General features: G+C 39.8%; 1 protein-coding gene across 4 annotated transcripts in view; it reads right to left on the bottom strand.

Moving 5' to 3' along the window:
* myo1ea (myosin IEa) overlaps positions 1 to 24,781 on the bottom strand; it is a 53,696-nt gene that overhangs the window by 19,907 nt on the left and 9,008 nt on the right. For 2 of the 4 annotated variants that reach the window (XM_067589594.1, XM_067589601.1), the window contains exons 2-10: positions 15,282 to 15,425; positions 14,126 to 14,215; positions 12,845 to 12,939; positions 8,166 to 8,253; positions 6,334 to 6,423; positions 5,097 to 5,228; positions 4,636 to 4,770; positions 4,226 to 4,358; positions 72 to 268 (exon numbers count right to left, since the gene is read on the bottom strand). In XM_067589594.1, coding sequence (XP_067445695.1) covers positions 72 to 268; positions 4,226 to 4,358; positions 4,636 to 4,770; positions 5,097 to 5,228; positions 6,334 to 6,423; positions 8,166 to 8,253; positions 12,845 to 12,939; positions 14,126 to 14,215; positions 15,282 to 15,425 — 1,104 coding nt within the window. Of the gene's footprint in view, positions 1 to 71; positions 269 to 4,225; positions 4,359 to 4,635; positions 4,771 to 5,096; positions 5,229 to 6,333; positions 6,424 to 8,165; positions 8,254 to 12,844; positions 12,940 to 14,125; positions 14,216 to 15,281; positions 15,426 to 15,778; positions 15,901 to 22,229; positions 22,336 to 24,781 lie in introns of those variants that run through there. The other 2 variants (XM_067589619.1, XM_067589610.1) reach the window with 2 other exon arrangements.

Raw genomic sequence — 24,781 nt, 5'->3', positions numbered from 1 at the left:
TTACTTATTACAACTTCTGATATTTATTATTTATTTATGAACTAAACTAAACTAAACTGAAGCAATCATACCTCAACCAGGTAGTCAAACACACGTGCATGCAGGGCTTTGGAGAGGGCGTCACGTGTGTAACACGCTTGCTCCACATTCAGTGTCACGTCAATAGACTCCAGCGCACTTCCCCACTTGCTGTCCATCTTGCGGCTGGTCAGTTTCTCCTTCAGACGGTTCTGGTCAATTCCAAGCAAAAACGCAGGAAAGGCTAGAACTGTAAAAAAGATAGAAGAGTTCAACTGTTAATTTTCCTCTTTTAAGATAAACCTCAGAGTGTGTACACTCAACTGGCATAATTACATTTTATGGCAGGACAGATGTTTTAATCCTGCATTAATTTACACACAATAATCAATTATTGTGGAAAACAGCGAAATAAAGCAGCACATTAGTGCTGGGTCCCACTCTTAAATAGCAATGAGACATTTCCCTTTGCTAAAACAAGTATGCAAATCAAACGCAGGACTGCATTCATTCGAAAGGTGGCCTTATGTAACCTTTGCATAGCAGAAAGAACCACGTTGTTCCGTATACCTTTTATACTCTTATCAATAGATCCAGTCTGACAAATCAGAAAAGCTTCGACTCATTATTTCATTGTGTACGACTGTGGTGTAAATCCACAAAATTGGGGCCGTTTTGTGGTCACACAACTGAAACTAAACATCTCCTCGAGAGAATTCAAAGTAGATGAGCTTTGAATTACTGCTGGATGCAAAATAGAAGAATAGCTTTGGACTAAAGAAGTGTGTTGAGCACACAGCATATCTTTTGCCGCGACCTGGCGTTGATGCCGTCCCCTGAGAGCCCCTCCCTGCCTTATTACAGTGACTCACTTCCCCTAAAAGGAAATGGCTCTCAGGCCTGCAGACTCACTGTGTCTGGGAATGCATCAGACCACTGCAGTAGCTCCCCTTTTGGGACATTAGGGTGTGACTGACCGTACGCCAGCTTAAATCATGAGGAAAAGTTATCCTTTGTGTTACGCAGGAAAGGTATGGATTGCATACAATAGCCTGAAGACTTACACTGGCTGTTTAGGTGAATTTCGAGAACAATGCTCATAAGAGTACGAGTTTCCCTGCAGGAAATTTGTTAGTCAAAGTGGTGGTGGACAATGAGAGAAATAGCAAGGGGTGTTGTCTGTACAGAAGTTTGCCGAGCATGTGGCGTCACCTATACAACAATCCTGTCACTCAGTGCTTTACTGCTATAATATTGACTTTGCTTGGCTCTTGATGATAATAATTTTGAATAATGACATTTTGGATATTTGCATGTTGAAGTTCCGGTGTGGGGGCTCTTTAGCCAAGGTGGTACAGAATAATGAGATGAAATAAACCCTGTGTCTCAAAAACCATGATCAAAAGATTGGAAATATTGACATCTGTTCATAGAAAATGAACAAATCCGCTGTGAAAATGGAGACATTCCTGATAAGACTGTCACACCTTTACAGATTATTAAGAGTTACATCACATCTGCGATGGATTTTCTATGCCCGGGTTTCCCAGCAGTTTTTAAAGGATTTCTTTCAGAGATTTAGATGAGAAGGCTGATACCACTCTCCTATCTGTACAATAAATAAGCAGCTGCAGCCACCAGCCAGTTAGCTTAGCTTAGCACAAAGACTGGAAACAGGGGGAAACAGCTAGCCTGCTCCGTGGGCCTGCAAAGGTAACAAAAACTGCCAATCAGCACAGCTAACACTTTATAATTAACACATTATATCTTGGTTCATACAAAAACCAAAGTCTAAAGATTGATTGGCTGATCGTGGTTTTACCTGAACTACTTCTCAGCCAGTGGCCATAATTTCTTTAATTTCTTTGTGCTAACCAGCTGCTGGCTGTAGCTTTATATTTGTAATCCCAAAATTTATTGTATTTCCCAAAATGTTGAACTATTCCTTTGAAGGACTTTCTCAACTCTTCTGTACGGATTCATTTGATCCGGTACATTAACACAACATCTCAATTACAATTCACTCAGAGCCAAGGAACGCCCTGATCACACTCACAACTCTAGTCAAGATCTCCACAGATATGAAAGCTTTTTTTTATGCTGAATGATGCAACCATACAGAATTGCATCTTGGATTTTAATATTTTACCCAATATAAAGATGATGAAACATTTGATCGAGCAGATGCAGAATATATATGTGATGTTGTCAAACAGCATCAAATGAACATTTAATATTATGCTGAAGCTACTTAAGAGAAAATTTACAGGTAATGTTTAGAATATTCTAGATGGTTAAAGTATGTAAATGATGATTTTTTTGTTTGTAATTTGGAAGAGCATTTAAAAAACAAAGATTTCCTCCTCAAGTACTAATTTATACAAAACATTACTGTCAGGATAAAGTTACTTTCAACCAGAAATAATGTCCCAACCAGCCTAATGTCTAAATGGTTTGTACAAGTAGTCTCAACATTTCTTTCAACAAGAGCTGACGCACTGACTCTTCTCGCTGACTGTGAGTCGATGTTTATGTGAACTTGGCCGGTGCAGTTTCGCATGTGGACAGGGGGTCTGGATATATACAACACACAGGAAGTGAGACTGGAGGGAACAGGAAAGGCAGAGATTATGAAGCGCTGCTGTTACGTCTGCACAGAACAGACTAAGGCTTTGTACACTGGCAACTGCACTCTCATCTGCATCATACAGACCGGACGGTTTTAGGATCACGGCAGACACAGCGTGAGAGGGTAGGAGAAAGGAAAAGAAAAAGAAAAATGAGGCAAGAGGAGGAAAGAGGGAAGGGGACAGAGGGAGAAGTATTTTTCCAAGTAATTTTTGTCTCTGACAAAATATGTCCAGACCTTCAATAATAGTGTTTTATTTTCTGGTAATCTAGCAGGGCCTGGATTACTCCAGACAGTACTGGCTGCAGCCCTGCATTAACACAATAAAAATTTTAGGGAGTGAAAGTGGTGAGAGAGAAATATCCTCCAAAACCAACTGAAGAAGGGCAGCTCAGGACACTGAAGAGAGGAGAGACATTCACATAGGCAAGACTGCAATGAGAAGAAGATATTCACCACATCTCAGTCTTAAGCTGGATATCAGCACCAGCCTCTTCAGCCTCAGTCATAACCACTGAACTGTAGGTCTATTTGTCTCTTTTGTAGCCTTGCTAACAGAAAGACTTAAGGGATATCAGGCAGTCAGATGGTCGGTCCACCAGTTTGGTACAGACTATAATATGTCTGCAACTGTTGGACGGATTGCCGTGATGTTTTGTACAGACATTCATGGTCTGCAGAGGATGAATCTTAACAATTTTGGTGATCCCCTGACTTGTCATTTAGGTCCACCAAACAGGTCAAAGTTTTTATTTATCCAGTGAAATTTCTTGACAAGTATTATATGGATTGGTGCAAAATTAGGTGCAGACATTCATGTTCCCCAGAGGATGATTTACAATTACTCTAGTGATCTTGTGACTTTTCATCTAGCCTAATGACATTCTCATCAGCCTAATGGTAAACGTTACACCTGCTTGACATCAGCATAAGCCTGTTAGCATGCTGACATTAGCATTTAGCTCACAGAACTGCCTCAAAGAGCCACTAGTGTGGCTGTAGACTCTGAGTCTTGTTATAAACACACACATAAAAGAGTAACACTGACACTTAAATACACAGTATGACTCTTGCCTATATAACTGTGTTAGATTGTAGTAGTGCTATATCTGCCCTGTGTGCTCAGCTGTAAACTTGATTTCCACTGTCATCAACATACTGTGGAGGCAGTCAGTCAGCTTCTCAAACCCACTAGCCTATGTTTTTTAGTTACAACTTGACTTATTTTAATGCCTTATGCCTTATATTCCTTAAAAATTGCTACCAACCTATAACCTTCTCTCAGAGTCTGACCAGGCTGACCAACAATCTTCTGCCAAACAATTTTGTGAAGGACAATGAAACGGAGCGTTGCACATCAAATTCATCTAATTTTCCCACTGACACACACAGTTTTGTGTATTTGTTGTCTTTATCAGGGATAGTACTTTGCCAAATGTTAAATAGCACCACCATTTTCAGTTTTAACATCAGCTTGTAGTTTGTTGCTACCTGTTTTAGGGTGAACCACATAAAAGCAGTAAACAAACTAGTGTTCAACTCTTTCCCGAACAGGTCAGAGTACGTGAGCCTACTTACACTCTTCACTCTCCACAGCAGCGTAGTTGCCTGCTTCCTTGAAACTGATGTTTCCCAGGTGCAGGACTCCAGCCACAATCTGAAGCACCATGGAGCGGTCCTCTGCTGAGATGCCAATCACCTCCATGGCATGCTGGGAAAGCAAAGGAAAAAATCATGCTAAATCAGGGGCCACAGTGTGGGTTCACTCACTCCTGCGGTACCTAGTTCATGTCCTCTAATTACTCCTGTTGCGGTTTGACTGGTAAACAAAAACAGGAGGAGACTGTTGGAAAAGAAAACAAAAGAGGACTGGTAGGGAGAGAGTGGAATGTAAAGGGAAGATTGTGAACCGCACGTTAGGCACAAGACTAGTATAACTTATTGTAGGCACTTGAAACACAACCGAAGGCGTGAAGTTAGTACTGTACCACTGTCTCCTGGAAGTCGCTTTTGTCGTTGATGTCATCCACTTTGTAGGAGCCAGACTGATTGAGGTAACTGTAGTAATCCAGGCTTGTGATCCCCAGGCTGCTCTTCTGCTCTCCACTGGCTCCTTCTATCAACTGCACAGAGAAAATTTATTGTGTATAATTGCGTAGGCAGCAGTTATAGACAAAGCCTCTGCACAAGGCTTGTGTGTAGTCTCATTTTCATACTTTTTCTTGTTTATATTTATATTCTGTGCTCCACTTTGCATGTGAAGCCTGAACAGTTCTCAGATCTCTTCCAGGGGCCCCTATAGCCATGCACAATGAAAACAGATTGACCCTCTCCCTGCAGCCAAATGGCACGTCTAATCCAACGTGTCCTGAAATTCCCTCACAGACTCTCTTCATGAGCCAAATGTTTCCTCATCGCTTCTCAGTTAAAAAAAAAAAGAAAGTCTTACCTGATAGAATATATGGAAACTCCTCTCTCCAGGATTCCTCATGACGACACGTGACTTCTCCAGAAGGAAGTTGGAGATTTTCCCTCCGTCTGGTTCACCACCGGAGCTGAACTGGATCTCAAAGTATTTCCCCTGATGGATCAAAGCGTGATTTGTTTTTACTATTGGAGCTGGCTGCAGTAAAGCTTAAAGCAACGGCTATAAGATCTGAAATACCGGCACCTGGCTATTCTGGGGTTGCTAGCATTGTATTGTGTGTGTATATGTGTGTGTGTGTGTGTGTGTGTGTGTGTGTGTGTGTGTGTGTGTGTGTGTGTGTGTGTGTGTGTGTGTGTGTGTGTGTGTGTGCATATTTTGTGTTTGCTCTGTTCTCCAGACAAGCCTGTAATGTAATATCTGTTGACTGTCCCAGTCAAGCTGAAACCCAAAACTGAACAGACACACTATTTATCCAAAGACACTACCTCAAAAGTACTGATCTCAGGCCATCAGTGCCAAACCAAAATTCATTTCCCCAAAAGTAGACCAAAAAAATCCCAACTCCTGAGACAATACTGCTTTGTATGCTAACCTGAACACTGAACCAATAAACTCAGCCGAAAAAGCTCTGAGGGAATACTTTTTTCTAAAATGTGCTTGTCCTTAATTTCAGGTCCCTGCTGACCAACTTCCTTTGTAAGCAGTAGAAGATGTGCCTCAGTGGTTCAGCACGTATGTCTTTCTGTACAGTGTGTCCTTAGAATGCAGCGCTGGTTAACCAGGACACACATGAGGTTTGCAGCCTCAGGCAATAAAACAGAAAACAGAAGAAAAGCCGTTACTGTAAATCTTTGTTTTCCAACGTCTCAGCTGGGATCCAAAGGTGCGCCACAGAAAAGTTGAGTCCTCATATTATTCCTGGCCAACTGGTACCTAGTGCGTTTATTTCCCTCCACAGTTGAGGATTTGCATTGTGAGTGGGTTATTCTAATTTTGTCTATCTTAAAATATCCCAGAGTCATCCAGGCTTGTTTTCGGATGTGAGAAGATTTTCAAAACGAAAGTTTTCAATTCACCGCTCCTGTTTTTAACTTTTGCTTGTAGGTTTATACTCTTTGAAATGGACTTTAATATGTTTTCTTTGGTTAACAAGAACCACTTTTAAATTGAGCCACATTAAACGTCAATGCCAGTAACACAAAGTTAGGTGCTCTGATATTCAAAATGTGGAAGGGCCAACACAGAAATGAAGCCTTACAAATCTGCTGGAGTTGTTGTTCCTCACAGTCTTCGCATTACCGAAAGCTTCTAGCAGCGGGTTGGACTGCAGGATGATGTCTTTGACGTGCTGCGAGGAGACAGACGCAATGAGCTGTTAGCTACGTCACACACAGATTGTACAGCAGCTAGAGACACCACGCTCTTCACATCCTCACCGACAAGCTGGTGTGTACGTCTCTGGAACTTTCCACTCACACACACACACACACATACACACACACACACAGATGCACATCCACAGACAGACGCACAAAGTCTGGAGGACATTATCTTTCCTGTGAGCCATCTGCATGTCAGAAACACATGAGTTTTAAATCAGTGCAGCAGACAGAGCTATTCCCACTTCCAGTATTGTACACAGAAGCGGGGAGAAAGTTATTTTGTGGACTCTTTTGCATTCCTGAACTTAGTCCTGTATGAAATGAAAAAATAAACATTGAAGTTCACACTTAGTTATTAACACAGTTATTAGCTTACTACTTTATAATAAATAACTTTTCATAGGCAACCTACACTACACTAATATCTTTTATGTTTTGACATGATTGATTTATTTGTGGAGCTGCAGGACACACAGTATCACATCAAAGAGATAACAAGTAAAGTGAGAGCACATTTCCCACATTGTCCAGAGATGTTACAAAAAATACTTTTTTAACCATAACTTTGATTTTCAAGAAATAATTATGTGTAATTATTAATAGATAGGATTAGTTTTTGTGAAGATGGTAACTGTCAAACAGATGAATATTGGCATGGGAGTTATTATCTATTCAAAACTATTCTCACACACGTGTGAACACACACCGTAAACATTGCATAACTGCACGTATCACAGAGTGTGTGCAGAGATGAAAGGAACCATGAGAAGTGACGCTGAATGACGAAGTTTGTGTGTGTGTGTTTGCTTTAGAAGCAAACATTAATACTCCAACTTGCAACTCTGAATACTCAAAAAGAGTAATACTGCTAAATAACACACTTCAGGACTTAGTCATAGATTACCAGTCCTACTGTTGATTCAAACTTAAACTCTGTAGGTGATTTCTAATATCGCCCTGGTGGAAGAAGCTCTGAGTGGATTACATATAAATGCCATCATGGTGCAGGCATTTCCTCATGAAACTTAGATCTTTATCAAGCTTAGGAACAGGACATCTGCTGGTGTGGGGGTCTGCCAGATGGCTGGAGGGGGGGGCGCTGGGTGAATAAGAGGCTGCTGATGGGCTGATAATGGGGTATAAGGGTGAGGATGAAAAGAGGAGGAGCATTGGGTTTGAGGAAAGGAAATGAGTCCAGGGCTGAAAGTAGCAACAGGTTGTTTGATATCATATATGTCTACACTGACATTACATGTAATGCAGAATTTGTGAATGATTCTCCAAGTAGGATGTGCAAAAAAGAATAAAATATTTTGACATTGATATTAAATGAGAGCCATTAATTTAAAAAAAAAAAAAATCACAATCAATGTTCTCTGTTGAATGTTTGGTAATAATGATGGGAAAAGCATCTACATACCGAGTCCTTGTCTCAGTAAATGAAGATGCTTTTCTTGTCATTATACAGTATAGATATGAATCTCTGCTCCCTTTATTTAATGAGCAGGGATTTGATTTTAAAAGAGATTTTGATTAGTATTTGCTTTTTGCTGTCAACTCAGGTCACAAAATTATGCATTGCAAAAGACTCATTGTAATATTTCTTAAATATATTTACAGAGTTATCATTTAATCTATGAAACTCAACAGCTCAAACATCTCAAACATTTCACGCATCTTTTACATAGCGTCCTCGAGAAGTGCTCACCTGTACTCTGGGTCCGCCCCCTGACACTTTAGAGATGTAGCCCATGATATATTTGGCCGCCACAGTCTTCCCTGCTCCGCTCTCTCCACTGAAAAACAGACAAAGCTTAGGCACGTGTTTTTTCATACATGTAATCTGAGCTAACTTGAAATTCATCTGATGCACTGAGTTATAGCATGTGACACCTGCATATATACCTGGATGTCAAGTTAAGTGATTGATGCAGGCCTGGAAGGCTGTTTGGTATTTGATACAAAACAGCCATTGTATTTTTGTATTTAATAATGGGGTGGGGTTATGTCCTTTGAGTGACTTTATCTGGATGTTTGCAGCTCCATAATTTTGAATCTCTTACATCAACAATTTTTATTTAATTAAGGATATTCATGCTATGTGATTATCATTGTCATGAAGATGTTTGAGCTTATTTTTGATTTCCATGTCCCAACAATGTAGATCGTGTATGTAGTATTTCTCATTTAGATGCTAAAAATCCTGCTGTAACTCAAGTCAAAACAATTATTGATCATATTAAGGATTTTGAGCATCTAGATGACAAATATTACATATACAATCTTGTGAACCTATCCTTTAAACAGGAGGATACAATGAGGATGCCATCATATCTGGATTGGGATAAATCTAAGGGCAACATGGACATAAAGACAACAGAGTGTTAAATATATTGAATCCTGTGTTTTGTTGAGGTTCGTTCTTTCCTTTTCATTTGTAAAACATCTTTGAATTGTTACAAATAAAAGTGACCAAAAAATGCAATTTACTCTTACTTACACCACAAAAATGATAATGTTCCCCGTCATTCTTAGGATTATGCACGTGTCAGTGTGTATGTGTGTCTTTATGCACATGTTTCAACCAAAGAAAAGACGACCTAGGACTAATCAGTCATACAGAATCTACTGAATAAACAGGTGAAATGTGTACACACCCCTTTTACTGAGTAAAAGAGTTTTGGGAAAGTTGAAGCTAAATTTAATTCAACATGTGATAGGCCACCGCACATCTGGGCAGATGAATGCTAAAGTAATAAGGACATTAATTCTGTTTTGTCACATTTACAGATTTTTCCCCTCATCTCTCTCTTCCCACACCCTACACTTGTCTATTTTCCTCCTTGCCTTTCACTTTGCCAGGGTCATACTTATTTTGACATATGTGGTTTGGCAGTGAAGTCTGTTTTTTCTTCTGGGCCTTAAAGTAGAGTCAGGTTGGTAATGCCTCTGTGAGAACCACAGCTGCAGACTGTTAGGGGCTGCCAGAGGAAGTCATGGGAGCCACTCTATTACACAGCAGTCTCTATATGGTTGTAACCCTCCCCCTATATACTCCCTGTCTCTCTCTCAGATCCTCAGTATTGTCTGGGCTACCTTGCTGCACACTTACTTCTCAAGTAACAACATGGGGTCGGGTAATAAACATGCTAAGTTTCAGTTTTACGTTTAATGTCAGACGAACCTCCAGAGCTCCATCTGAGAATATTGTTTCTCCTCCTGCAAGTTATTCTGCGAAGGGCTATTTTCAGCACAAGCTGCAGTGGGAGTTTGAGTCCCACTTTAAGCCCCCAAAAGGGCGAGTCTCATTGTTGTGGTGCTCTAATGCTGAAGGCATTGTTAACTTCCGCAGACATTTATTAGCCAAACAAGGACATAAGTTAAACAATGCAAGAAGCAGCCGGGTTTAAGCAACAACTTCATAAATCTTTACAGAAATAAGTTATGAGAGAAACACATGAACACTGTATTCTAGTTTTGATGGGTTTTAAATACAATAAAGCATATTGCATTCCCACAGAACTACTAGACTTTACATGAACAGTATTTAAGTAAACTCCTCAGGCTTCTTCATGATGATGAAGAGAGCATTGCTTTCACAGTATCTTAAAAACATCAACTTTTGCATTAAATTCAGACGAGCCGGCGTTCATCTGTTTTTAAGGCCCAATTTAACAATCTTAAAGAAGGATAAAAGTGAGTAGTTCAATATATTTTTCATTTCAAATTGAGGGAAAAAACTTAAAATGACACACTACCACAAGGATTTAGTGAAAGTGTTTGTGACTATAATTAACTTCTGCAGACTTTTGAAGCTGTAATTGTGATTGTGTTATGAAAGCTTTTTCTCATTAGAGCAGATTTTATGAAAGAAAACAAGCACATTGGATGACATTGTCTAAAAATAATTAGAATGGAGACATGTGGGTACACAGACGATGACAGAATATCCTCATGCGTTTTGGATTTTGTTTATTTTTAATGTGCCTAAAATGACGTGTACACACATAATTAAAATGTCTTTGAAGTGCCGATACCATCTGAGCTCTCAATCATGGTAAATCTCTACAGTATGAATAGAGAAGGACTTTATACGACTTCATGCAAAGTATGGCGACACAGCTTTGGTAGCAGCACCTCCCTTTATTATTGTTTTACACGCATACTGAAGTTCAGCATTTGCTGATACGCCTCAGTTTCTGGACTGCCGCTGCGTCAAGCCAGCAGGAGTCAGACATCCGACCATTGGTACAGTACAGTGTCTAAACTGCTGAGCAGCCCATTTCAAAGCAGTACAATCAATTGTCCATTTAGCCTAAAATAATCTATGTTGAGGTTGGAAATTGGTCAGCAAGAGGATAGTATGAGAAAAGCAGATGAGTCCAAGGCCTTTGTTTGTTAATCCAAACAATATAATCCAACTTCTTTAAATCATTTTGCTAATCTACATCCAGATAACTGTATTCCTCAAATACAGGAGGCTGATTGATTTGTCAAATTTAGATGTTGTTCTCATATAATGGAAATCTTATTTTTAAACCAAGAAAACACGAACCAGAAGTATGATGCTGTGTCAGTCATATGGCAATAGTAGATCAACAGGCAGACATTTAAAGACAAAAGTAAATACAAGTGAAGAAGCTTATGTTAATTACAACATACACACAACAGCCACTGTGAGTTACACCCTCTGACTAAAGCTGTATTTTTCAATCATTAAAAGTATCTTGGCAATCTCTCAATACACATTGTCCCCTTAAACCGGTCTAATTATAACAGCACCCTGCTCTGTTGGCACCTCTGAAAAGAAAAGCACAGCTGTGTCTGGAAATGAGCTCATGGACGGTTATTAAATAAGCCAGCCCGCACTGAATAAACCTGCTTTTTTTTGGTAGGATTAGGTTTAAGGAGCTGCTCAGTTCAGGTGACATGTTGACTGAAATTTGTGGCTTCATGTGTGAAAATGTCGACAAACTGAGAAATCACGTATTTCTGATCGGAGCAGATGTGAAGAGGTTGGTTCTTAGATGACAAAAGTCGTGATTGAACCTTTAAAAGATGTCAGGGCCCTGATTTCATCACATAGTTGTGATGTGGAGTGCCAAACTGATAACACCAACACAACACCTGCTACAATTCACCCTTATAATATCAAATTTCAGCAGTCACATGCTGTAGTAAGAGCATGATAAATAGATACACTCTTAAATGTATACAACCTTCCAATGAAATGGCATTAAAATAACAGAGGAACAGAAGACGTCACAATTTCCCTGCAAGAATAGTCAAAATTGTCTACCTCTTCATGCTGAATATCCCTTACAGTAAATTCACACATTTTCTTAGTAAATAGGAAAAAGAGCTAACACAGGGCGATGCTGACCACACTGCCTGGCCAGCAGTTCACAGCAGCCTTTGTTTGCTGAGACCTGGTTCATCATAAAACCACTTCCATGCTTTTGTTTTGCTGATTTAGTCGATCACAAAATCCACCTCAGTGCCTTTATGTGGGAAACTGAACCAGCAACTGCTCGCTGTCCAAACAACGGGCTAAAGTGCTGAAGCAGGGGTCATTCATCATGAGGTAAGCACTATAGGAACCACACTGCTCAGGTGACTGGACCATAGGATAAAGCCTCAATCATGACACCACACTTTTCTCTGTGCAGCTTCCTACCTCAAAAACACTCACCGACACAAACAGACTGTAAAACGATCTAAAAAATCCCTAAATAGAGAAAGAGGAATGCCGGGTCAAGGATCATGCAGGTGTTCTTCCTGTTTTTTTATCCTGAAAGCAGGAAGTTAATGAAAAAAAGGCACTATAACAATCGCTTTGTTTTCAACTCACATCCTGAGTCCACATCCAGTTGTTCACTGAGTATTGTTTTCATACTTGTGTTTTAGAGCATCTTTATTTTCCTTAATTTGCATTTCACTGAACCTGACATTGTTATGATGGAAAAACTCCCAGGGAGACACGTCACTTTTGGTCAGTCAGCTGTACTAAATGATGTGGTGGAACCTGTTACGTCTGTTCTCCTGTGCCCCTCCCATCCATTATCATGACCTGCAGAGGCTCAGGCGCAGCAGCTTTGTCATATCTCCTCACAGATCACATTGCACAGATTACTATCTCCAGCCTTTGTCTCACTCTCTCCCATCCTGGATGTTTGTTGAGTTGACTGACAGCTATAAGGTGTGGAAGTCATACAACTAACAAGTTAAACAGCAAGTCAACAGAGATATCATATTAAATGGAGAATTTAATCAAGCTGTCTCTTGTTGCGTGCTCATGTGTGTTTTGGTTGTCACATGCCATTAGATCATGATCTGTGAAGACATTGGAGAATCGTACAGTATGTGATTATAGTTTCAAAGTCTTACCTGATGATGACACACTGGTTTTCACGGTCGATCATCATATTTCTGTACATATTATCTGCCAGAGCGTAGATGTGAGGAGGGTTCTCATACTGAGCCTGAGGGTTAACAAAAGAAGGAGAGAGCCAAATTACGATGAAATAATATCAGGAATATCTGACTTCAAACATTATCATCCAAGGATGTGAAGACTGTGAATTTTAAAACTAAAGCCAAAAACACATTAAAGGATAAGGAAGATGTTCTATATTTTATTTATCATCAATACCAACAAGATCAACTAACAAGTAAGTCTGTTTATTCCCCTGTGCCTCCACTGTTACCCAAAAAATATTGAAAACACACAAATGATTGCACTGTTTTTTCATTATCATGAACATGGGCACTATAGTTTATTTTCACTCAATCCCACATATAGCACACCCTCCTGCTGCTGTGAATACTAGCATAAAAAAATCCGCCACTGAAAATAGTTCTTTACAAACACACTACTTACTCCTGTTTGAGCAACTTTTGCCCAAAACTACAGTGCACACTACAGCAAATTACTGAGCATTTAAGAAAAATAAAATGATATATTTGTGTCTTGTTTTTAAATATGTATGCCTCAAGAATGAATGAATAAGCTCGGGGCTGAGGACTACAGTCAAGGTAGGAAAACAGAAAGTATCAAGAGATGAACTAGTGCGTAGTTGGTTTTGGTCTTTTTATGGGATTTGATAATGAGATATATAGAATTACATCATTTACATGTATATATTAACCCCACTTATATTAACCCCATGATGACTTTTCTGCTACTTTCTCCTGTAGTTTGAACTGGAAAACAATGCAAATCTGAACCCGGTGCACTTAAGTACAACTGTAATCTGCAAAAGTCGACTGTTAAATTTGGCATGTGTAACGCTGAGTGTTTTCACAGTCAGTTGGGATTTTAAAAGCCTTCAAGTGTGCTCCTGGCTCAGGGAGACAAGCCCGCTCTCAGCAGGCCGGCCAACAGAGGAGGCAGACTTGAATAGGCTGTTCTACGAAGGTACTGCCAAAGCCTTCTCAATGGTTGAGTCAAGTTTCTGACAGGCAACATCTGCGCCAGCTCACTGGAAAGTTCGCACTGCATCTAACCTGGTTCATTTCAAAGCCTTTGTTCTTCAGACTGTTACCATCTTAAACAGCATGAGGTGGATTTTTCTGGTTTTAACTTTTCAGCTGACAGAAGCCATTAAAATGACTTAATAAGTCATATAGTTTCATGTGTCTCTTAAGGGAAGATGGGATCATACTTACAGCCCCCTGATACATCTCAACTTCTTTTTCTCCAAAGTACGGCATCTGCTTGAACGGGTTGACGGAGATGAGCACAGGACCAATGTATGTCTGAGGAGGTTATATATTAAAGATCATAAAGCGAAAACAAACAAAACAGCAAAATGAAAAGCGAGTGCAAACGTCATAAGATTATTAATGTTTTAGAACTGGCAACACAATCTCAAAACAACTGAATTACGTTTTTACAAAGAGAGGTATGAAAGAAATTACTTAATTTTAGGTTGCCATGACGTCAAGAGAGAGTGTGCAGCAGTGGAGTATTTGGTGATCAGGACTGAGACTAAATAAGTATCCAGTTCTTACAAATGACAGAGAATAGACTGGCCGTGTAACACTGTGAGGTTTTATGCCCTGAAGCCAAAACGCTGCTCAAGGCAAATAAAGCTGCTATTGTGGGTGGCCTACAGTGACCCACAGCCTTGGCAGGGGGACCTCACAGTTACGGCTATTTATTGAACCGAATCAAAGGCCTGACTCAGAGTTGTCGAACCTATAACTGCCAGCATTTACTAAATTTCATAATCCTCAACGCTTGCCAAAGCGTGGACGAAGTTTATGTAACGAGTTGCTTTGAGAGCGCTCACCATTGCTTTTCAAAGGGGTTATTCATTCATTCTTCAACTCTTTTCACGTCATGAACAGCTTATGTGTGTGTGTAGCCACCACAGCTGCACATTTAAAAAACCTTAACCTCCCATTTGTGCAATGTGCTGTATGGAAATGATAGCTCTCAGCACACCACAATCAAAAATTACGACTGCTCAAAAAAGATAGCAACACCGCTCTGATTCTGACTGTAGACTTATGCAACCTGCTCTTCCTCACACCATTTCTTTCATATTTTGCACCAAAGTGAGAGAAAACTAGAGCGAATCTGACTTCTTTAAGAGAATGAGTAGGAGTGAGAGGTCTGGCCGGGGATACGGAGAGGCCCTTTGCCCTCCTACACACAGCACAGGCTCAGAGGAAGGCGTCACCTTCCAACACTGGCCTATTACTCACTGCTACTATGACACTGTGAATGACCATTCAGCTATTCTGGGAATAGCAGGCATGACACAGAACCCAGCAATTCCTCACTGAGGTGTGAACTGCGATTGTGAGGGAAGGATACAAAGATGTAGTCATCCATGTATCTCTTCTTGAGGTTGTCCACGATGGCGTCCTCATTGATCTTGCTGAGCAGCACCATGTCATCCACTCCGCTGTGTTTGACATTGTGGCTCTGCCAGTGGTACCGGTAGTGCCCCCGGCTCCCCTGAAACAAAACAAAAACACACACAATGCACAATTGTTAGTTCACTCAGAAAGACACAATGAGATGGCGTGGACTCATCGAGAGTCCGGTATGAAGGTCAAACAGACTGCTACATGAATTGAATGAATAGCACACTCAGAGGCTGAGGTAGTGCGGTTTCATCACACTGTTGAGATAATTGAACAAAATGAAAGCCAAGGGGAAAACGGTTATTATCACTTCAACAAAATCTCAATTCGTGCACATTTTCTAATCTCAGCTGCATGACCAGCCGTGTTTACTTTAAAATAATGCAAAGTCAGATTCCCAGAAGTGCTTGTTGTTATTTGTCCAAGTGTTAAAGATGCTCTTACCCAACTTTTCTCCACATCCTAACAATCTGGTTTCTGCCTACGTTCCTGTTTTGTTTGAGCCGAGTGAGTCTCCAGAGAACTGAGGTCATTCATCATGCGCTATGAGTCAGTGTTGTCTGGCTACTGTGGACGAGGGTCACAATGTGCTGTGAGGAGTGAGTCTCTTTCTCCTGGATGGAGAACCACTCAAAGCCACTGAGAGCATCCAGAACATTAGTCAACACTCAATTTAACTCTTGACTTCCTCTCTCTTTAGTGAGGAAGTGTGGCGAGAGCAAGGAGCAGAGTGGCAAACAATAAAAGGAAAAAAAATCATTCAGTGATGCAGTACAGCATCATACTGTAATCTATGTAGAGAATTGTATTATTTTTTACGAAAATTTTATCTCTCTCACTGTACTCATAACTCCCTCAAAAGTAAAAGCAATATTTGTTTGAGAAATTTTGAATTTAAGAGATGTTTTATTATAATAGTGTACAGTGCAATAATATATGATCTGAACTTCCACTGGTTAACATAATATTAAAAGAATGGCATTATTCTCTATGTTTCATTGTCAAAAATCGCATAAAAAGACCAAAATCAACAATGCATTAATCCGTCTCTCAATGCTTTTCCAATTTCCCAGTCTGCCTGTGGCCAAGCCCATTCATTTCTGCTGTTCAGCTTTAAAAATAGACACAAACATAGAGTTTCTTTCCAAAGAAAAGGCTCAATAACTTCCTTGAAAAGCTAGCCACTGTAGTTTGTTTTTTTGGGTGGGTAAGTATTTTTGAGGCATTTTGAGCTTTTAGAGAGATGGCAGGAAACAAGGAGAGAGAGAAAGGGAATGATGTGCAACAAAGGTCCCCAGATGGAGTCAAATCGGCACGTTGCGGTTCATGGTTGGTATCTTGACCCCTCAACTACATTGCCCCAGGGCACTGTAGAAGACCACTTTTGCGGCTGATTAATACACACTTGGAGCTTTAGTGAGTATTAACACCAGCAGGACTGAATAAGTGGAAATGATTCAGAACAAACTACAGTGCTCATGTTCATTGTAATGAAGCAATGTGTCATTCAGTGCAACGATGTGACTCAATGATGTGTTTTTAAATGTTGTTGGGCAAGAATACTTCTTAGTAAAAATCAATTAGTTGTTGGTTTTGGTCCTTCCATTGAATTTTCTGACAAATACTGAATATCAGGACAAAACTCTGTTAATATTAAGGGCCACAACAAGTAACACCACGGTGCAAAATAAACCAGTGGAAAGTCATTGTGCATTTACTAATTAACTGTGAATTACTAACTGAAGGAGGAGGGCCAGGGAGCTCTTAATATCCTCCAGGGTGACTTTATTCTTTACAAGAGCAAAATTAAAACCACTTTACAGACTCAGTCGTAGCATGGGAGATGGCAAGGAATGTTAACAGCTTTTTCAGCCTAATTTTGCGGGTATTTTCCCTCGGGAGGGAAACAGCAAATTATAGCTTGATTAATCCTCCAGATCACGCCCATTAACATGTTTTACTGCTTTTTAGGTGTGGCAGAGGGAGATGCTTACTTCCTTCCTTCCTTCCTTAGCAACGTTGACAGGGTGATGTCATTGCAATGAGTGAAAGGAGAGGGGGGGAAATCTGGACATCTGATAGGAGTTTAAGAGGAAAATTTGTGACGTGAATTGTCTGAAAGAGAAAGCTCACACACAAACACACTTACGCCCTTTCTAAGATTAGATTGTTTTTAGGACACTGATATGCAAAAAGAGCCCATAACCTTCTTGGGATATACAGCGATTCTTCTACTTTGAGTTCATTTGAGTTTACTTTGTTCTCTGAGGGGCTGACAGGATCTCAGTAAATAAAATTTCTTAGAGAAATAATCCTGCATTTACTTTCCTTTATATTACTAATGAACTCAAATGTTTTATTCTGGCAGTTACTGGTTATCCTTTTACTGACAGCTAGTTCTTAGAAGTAATACTTTGACATATGAAGACCTTTTCTCTAAAGACAGACGTTAGGAGAGAGGGCTGGCCCAACCGCTAAGTGGAAACAATTGAACATGCTATATTTAACCTCTCTCTGCTATGTCTGGAATGAAAGTGTGCAGATTCAAGAAGGGAGAGGTAATAAACTGTAAACGTAGGAGGTGAACACCAAAATATTCTGAAGATTGTTTCATATGTTTTGACTTAGGCTTTGTTTAGGCAAGAGCACTGAGAAAGTATTCTTAACTTACAGCAAAAGACAAAGGGAGAAGCTGAATAGGGAAGGATAGCTGCACACAAACACACAAAGACGCCTGGGAGGTGCCTGAAAACAACCGCACTCCTCAACAGCCGGGGGTGAAGGGTTGTTGTACTCAAGTGATTGTAATATTGGTGTTGAAGTGAGGAGGGCTGCTCTGCATCTGATCATTAATACATTTCTTTGTATTGCTATTAAATTCAAACTGCTACACACGTTTCTTTCCAGACAGTCTGAGAAGCTAATAGTATGATAATGATCTGCAATAAGAGCAGCTGTTTGCCTCATCATAACAACATTTTCTTTTATATATCTGGCTAAAGAAGATGTTAACTTTCCCTTAAATGTGTAACTGTATTCTGGACTTTCCTGTTTTGTGGCTAACACTGAAATTAAACAAGCATAACCCTATGAGTATGTGCATCCAATACAGCAGAACTTTATTAATCCCTGTAAGAGCAACTGGCGATGATGGTTGCCAGTAAAACAGTCAACAACACACAGTAGTGTGTAAAATACAGAAAAACAGAAGAATCTAACACCTAATGTAAGTCATACATCAACTAAGTAGACATGGTTTAAAACTGATGTACATACATTGACATTGGCATACAATAAATTGAAGAAAATCTGAGTTACTGTCTTATGTACACACACACACACACACACACACACACACACACACACACACACACACACACATACACATACACACAGGGGACAACTGGCACGACTGGAGTCTATGGTGGCTATAACAACATCGCTATGGAACCACAGACTTCCTCCTGAGTGCAGCTTAGCAACACAGACACAGTAAAGAACTGAGCATCTGACATCACTAATAAATTGTGTATGTAGTACAAGCAGTTTGGACTAAATATATGATATTTTGACAGATATTGTAGCAACAGCTATTAAAGGACCAGTGTGAGAGATTTAGTGGCATCCAGCGGTGAGGTTGCATATTGCAACCAACTGAATACCCTTTACCCTCCCCTTCCAAGCGTGTAGGAGAACCTACAGTGACCGCAAAAAATGCAAAAGACCCTGTCTCGAGCCAGTGTTTGGTTTGTCTGTTCTGGGTTACTGTAGAAACATGGCAGTGCAATATGGCGGCCTCCGTGTAAGAGGACCCGCTCCCTATGTAGATGTAAAGGGCGCATTCTAAAGCAAGAAAAATATTTATTCTTATTTTCAGGTGATTATACACTAACTAAAACATACTCATGAATGTTATATTCCATTTCTGCCAAGTCCGTTCCACTAGATGCCACTAAATTCTACACACTGGAAGTATTACAAATCAATGAAGTTTTTGTCTTGATTAGTTTTCCCTCGGAGAATTAAACATAATCATCCAAACCAAAACTATGGGACCAGACCTTTTCCCAGAAGTTAATACAAAGGAATTTCAACACTAGTCCTGATCCATAAGCCCAGGCTTTCCCTTCATGCAAATACCATTACCATATATGGAGAGTGCTGAGCAGAGCTGGCTCGGGATACAGGAAATGGCTGGGTTTGATTCAGTATCATAAGCGGCACTTTTCCCCTCATTTCTCCCTTCTGTGCAATTCTCCTTTTCCACTCCACGATCTGACACACAGTCCACCATGTGTTAGCCCTCTGTGGAAAACTTGGATTAAAGCCATGAGAACAAATTCCTCCCTTCTAAAATAAGAAGCAACTGAGGTCGTTAATCACTCTGTACCGAAAGTCTTGAGAAATCGCCCAACCTGCAATCGATACAACCAAGCAATTGAGGAAAAACATGTAGAACTGACTACACATGGCAAAGGTAAACTGGATACTGTTTCTGACACAGACCAGTTGGGTTTTTGACCAATCAAAATTCCTGGTTGTCATCTTCAGATTAGGAAAAACCTTTTTAATGAAGCAAAGTACAAACTAAGCTAAATCTAGCTTAAGAAGACAACTCTTTCAATGCCAAAAGGCAGACTTATAGGTCATGTACTGACTTCTACTACAGAGAAACAGAAAATGCCCAAAGCATGCCAGCGGATATGACTTTGGACTGGAGCAGACTGCAGTAGGAGTGAAATGGTGCCTCCACCCCATGTCTGATAAGCCCTCATGTAGAAGATTAGCAGTGCCACCATGTAACAGCTTGCTTGATCTGATTTCTAGAGTCAATCCTGCCTAAAAAATGTTCTGTTCCAAACACATTACTTCTTGATTAATCTTTATTAATTTTCAGACTTACAGCTTGAGAAGATACACAGTTGTGTTGATAGCAAAAAAAAAAGCCTCTTTCCTCTCCACATATTTACCACTCAGACTTTATAAACAGGTCATCTCTTTCTCGAATGTACTTGTGCCTGTGCAACAATAACTGCTGTCATTTGTTTTTGCAGCCAAATTAGACGAAATCTCATCAAGGTTCGATCAAGGTTCGAGATGCACCGATACTGATATTAGATATTGGTCCTATACTGACTCAAATACCTGGATTGGGTATCGGTAACAATGGTCTGATCTGGTATTTAATACCAATATTTTAATAAATAACAATTCAGTAAATTTATATCTATGTATTTATTTGTTACATATTGTTTTACAAAGTTCGGTTGCACTGAGCAAAACTCTGAGACTTTGTTTAGCGTCTTAAACAACCCAGTGTTGCTAACCCCTTTCACTTTCCCTGCAGTTGGGGAAACAATAACTTTTCTTGATCTTGAGAAGCTGCAGCACTTATTAACTCACACATTGTAGCCTGTACTGTACACTTACTGCCAGATTGACAACTTACTGCTAACCTTTTTCTCTGCTCCGCTCGCATTCACCGTCACTTTTCTGCCGCTCGCTCTCTTACTCAACCACTCACTTGCTATGCACAGACATTACGCACTGCCCTGTTCCTTAAAAGCAGTTACGCTACCAAGAGTTTCACAGGCAACGACATAGAGATTAACTCACGTTTCAGAAAAGCGCTGCACAGACGCTCCCAAACACTATTGATTTTCCAAATTAATGGATATTTGGCATTATTTTTCACATTAAAAAATATTTTTTGCCCTGGTATCGAAACAGTACTCAGTATCGGCCAACACCCAAAGCCCAGGTATTGGTATCGGGACTGAAAAAGTGAGATTGGCACATCCCTAATCAAGGTCTTCAAATCCCTAACTTCATCTCCATTCCCTCCCTTTGGCAAAGTAAATGAGCAACTGGTGGTCAAAAAATAGCTAATGGTCTGGTTAGAGCTGGCTATGGATGCAGGGCACTGAATAACTGGCCAACAGCAGTGATTCAGACGCAATGGCCATTTCCAAATTATTTTCAGCACTAGCTAATAACTGTGTGATGAAAAGGCCAGTGGTGATAGAGCCAAGGACAAAGACCTGAGTAATCTAATTTGGTAAACATGTGTCACAAATTAAAGGATAATTCTGGTCATGGTGCAGGAGGCCAGCAAGTTTCCAAGGAGACTCTCAGTCTTATGAAATTAATTTAGCTTTTTTGTTTTGTTATGGTAACCTAAAGCTAGATAGGTTTCCTGAGACATTTTTATCAGACAAGGTACAATCTATATATAGTCCAAATTAAAACAAAAGTCACCTCACGATCACAATTAAAAACCCCAGACTGGAAATCTACTATCTCTCCCAAAGTGGCTGACAGGTATCAGGATATTCTCAATTGATCACACAAGCAAACTTTATTTTTCATCTAGAAGTCTAGTCTTACCCTTCACTTTTACATATAACTATACCAGCGATTTACTGAGAGGCTTGTTATGAAACTTATTTGAAGAAGAAACATATTGAGAGCAACTCTAAGTGCTTTCTAAAGAGGAGATGTGAAGAAGTAAAGTGGGGGAAATTATGCTCTGATGGTGCATTCACCTGAGCATTTCCATTAGTAGTAAGTTAATTTTTCATGATACACTCAGCACAGTTTTTGGTGACAGAACAATGAGGTCTGAGGTATTTTAAAGATATTTCTACAGTACATCAAAAACAGATGTAAAGCTGATGCATGTTGGAGACCACAGTGTGGCGTTACTTACAACAAATGCACACATGATATTGTGTCAGAGGTACTACTGTAATGTTGATGCAGCAAGCAGGAAAATAGTTCAGGCTTAAAGCACTGCACCAGTGGTTCTGCATGTTTTAGCCCATTAAATACAACTCATGTATTACTGCCAAACATTTTTGAAAGCATACCATAAGGTTTTACATTGATTTCCTACCTTCCAGCTAGCCGTTGGTGGTGGTTAACTTTAGCACCATATGAAAATCAACACGTCGAGACTTGAAACTTGCTTGTTATCGACATTCCATCATAGTGAACATTAAATCTGCCTTATTTTGTCTGACAAAGTTACATAATTATTACGCAGCAATGTGGCCGTGAGCAGGGACTGTTGTGAAAACTGATCCTCACTGGTGTGTTTAAGCATTTGTGGGAAATATCATCCTCCAACCTGAGAGCTCGATACAAACAACAACCTTTAAGATGCAACACACAACCCAAGTTACTTGTTGTCTCCCTGGCTTTACTTTATCAACAACCATCAAACTTAGAAATCCTGTGAATGCAATGTTTTATGAAGTTGACAGTCTGATTGTCTGATCTCTGAGCTTCCTTGAATGCACCAACAAGGACTACTTTGCAAAACAGTCGCTGCTCTCAGCTTTATCACACAACCACATGGTAACTATTGTAACACAGAATAATGGCACCTAAACGTCTGCTTTAATAGATTACATATCTCAAGAAAGTCTTCAAGTTGAAAACTGCACTATGCTTCAGAAAATGGTCTGCTGCAAAGTATTGTGTATAACAATCTGCAGTTAACTGTCTGAAAGAACGCTGAACCCTGGTCAACCAGTAAACAGTGGATACATTTACATCATGAGTCATTCTTTTTATCTGGTGCTACAACTGGACAAACTATTAAAATCTATAATTGCTACTAAGAATGTCCACTCCTGAACTGTGCCAAGAGAGGCCGGGGAATAACTCCAATACATGTTCACGCCAGCAACGCGTGGGTTGATTTTGACTAACTTTTCCCCCTACTCCTTGTTGGAATCCAAAACATATCTGGTTTGATGGAAACTAAAAAGGGCTTAAGGGGAGGTATTACTCTCTAAACAGTATTTCCACCTGGTCTCTGTTGCTTGCGTTTGCACTTTGTCCAAGTTCACTCACTGTGCTTAATCGGGCCAGATGTAGATAAAAGTGCTGACTGAGATAAGTCAGCCTTTCCAAGGCAGAGGAAGAACATAAACAATGATGAGTAGAAACTCGGTAGATCTCAGTGGTGTCTATGGAGCAATGGCCTACAGTGTGGCAGTCTGAACCGGTCTGAACTTCTAAGGGATGGGATGCTCATTAAGGTCACACTGAGCCCTGTAAACACACTCATGGCTCTTCCTCTAAAGTGATATTGCAAACTCCAGATGAGGCTGGAGTTTGATTAAAGAGTAAATCCACACTGAATTACACAGAGCAGAAAACTGTTGCTGCATTGCTTTCTCTAAACTCAAACTGTCAAAAAGGCTGAAACTCTCTCGTTGCTGGGAAACAATGTATATAGTTATGAGTTGTAATTTTATGTGTATAGATTTTCATTTTGGCCTTATCATTCCACATTTGGCATTGTTTTTTACAGTGTTAAAAGTAGGCACAAAAAAGCCAAAAACCTCAGTGAATCTTAACTTTGAATAATACCTTTCTAGGTTAAATCCAACTTCAAGACAAATGAAAGCTTCATGACTAAAACTGTCGAAGCAAATCCACATTTTGTGGTATAACGACAACCAACAAGAAGTCCCATTTGGCTGAAAACCATATGGAAGAAGAAAGAGAGAAAGAGAGCAAGAGCTGCTTCACCTGCCAACTGTGGAGTAATGTCTGTAAAGTCTGTTCTGATTACATGGAGAAATATACCTGTATAACCTGTAGTCGAACATATTAAACTTTTATGACACACTGTCTCCCCTTAAACATCACTGACAGTGTCAATCAATTATTCTCTGTGGCCCAGTATTGAAAATTTCCCCTGGAATTTAAAAAAAACACTGAAAAGAAAAGCAATACCCATTGAAGTGGCTTAAGAATCAATATTTCTTCTTATCTGGAGTCTGCAGATTCACTCACATCTGTCAAAGCCTGCAGTGACATCACTGACTGGGGTACAGCCAAAAGTTGAAGCAACCAGCTTTCTTTATTTCAGAGCTAATTTAACTTGGAAGGCAAATTACATCTATTTTAAAACATTCAAATTATTCTCATGTTTCTTGAATGTTTTGCATAGAAACTGACCCATAAATGATACTGCTCAACAGTGAATTAGGCTCTTTTTTGGGACTTCTTTCAACCAAACAAGGTTTTAATTCTGCTTAATACTTGTTAGCATAACTAGAATATAAATTTAATACACCTCATGGCTCCTCAGATTTTACATCACAGTGGCACAGAAATAACAATATACGGTATGTGAAGTCTTAAAATGGATGGCATTCCCAGTGGAAAGCCGATCCTCCAGGGAAAGAGCAATGGTTTGAGTTTGTTTGGGATATCTATTCAATGGAAAAATGAAAAAAGTTGAATTTCCTTCTGAGAGTTAAAGGAAATATTTTTGACAAGAACTGTGAAATGTGGATCTTTTACACTGAACACGATGCCAAACAAGCAACTTAACTGTTGGGATATGGAATAACTGGAAAAGAAAAGATATACACGTCTGAGTTGCCGTAGTATTTGTTCAGTGTTGTATTGTTCAGTGTTATATGT

This window comes from Thunnus thynnus, chromosome 1 (genome assembly GCF_963924715.1).
Source record: "Thunnus thynnus chromosome 1, fThuThy2.1, whole genome shotgun sequence".
NCBI lineage: Eukaryota > Metazoa > Chordata > Actinopteri > Scombriformes > Scombridae > Thunnus > Thunnus thynnus.
This window is presented reverse-complemented; position numbering and strand designations above follow the sequence as displayed.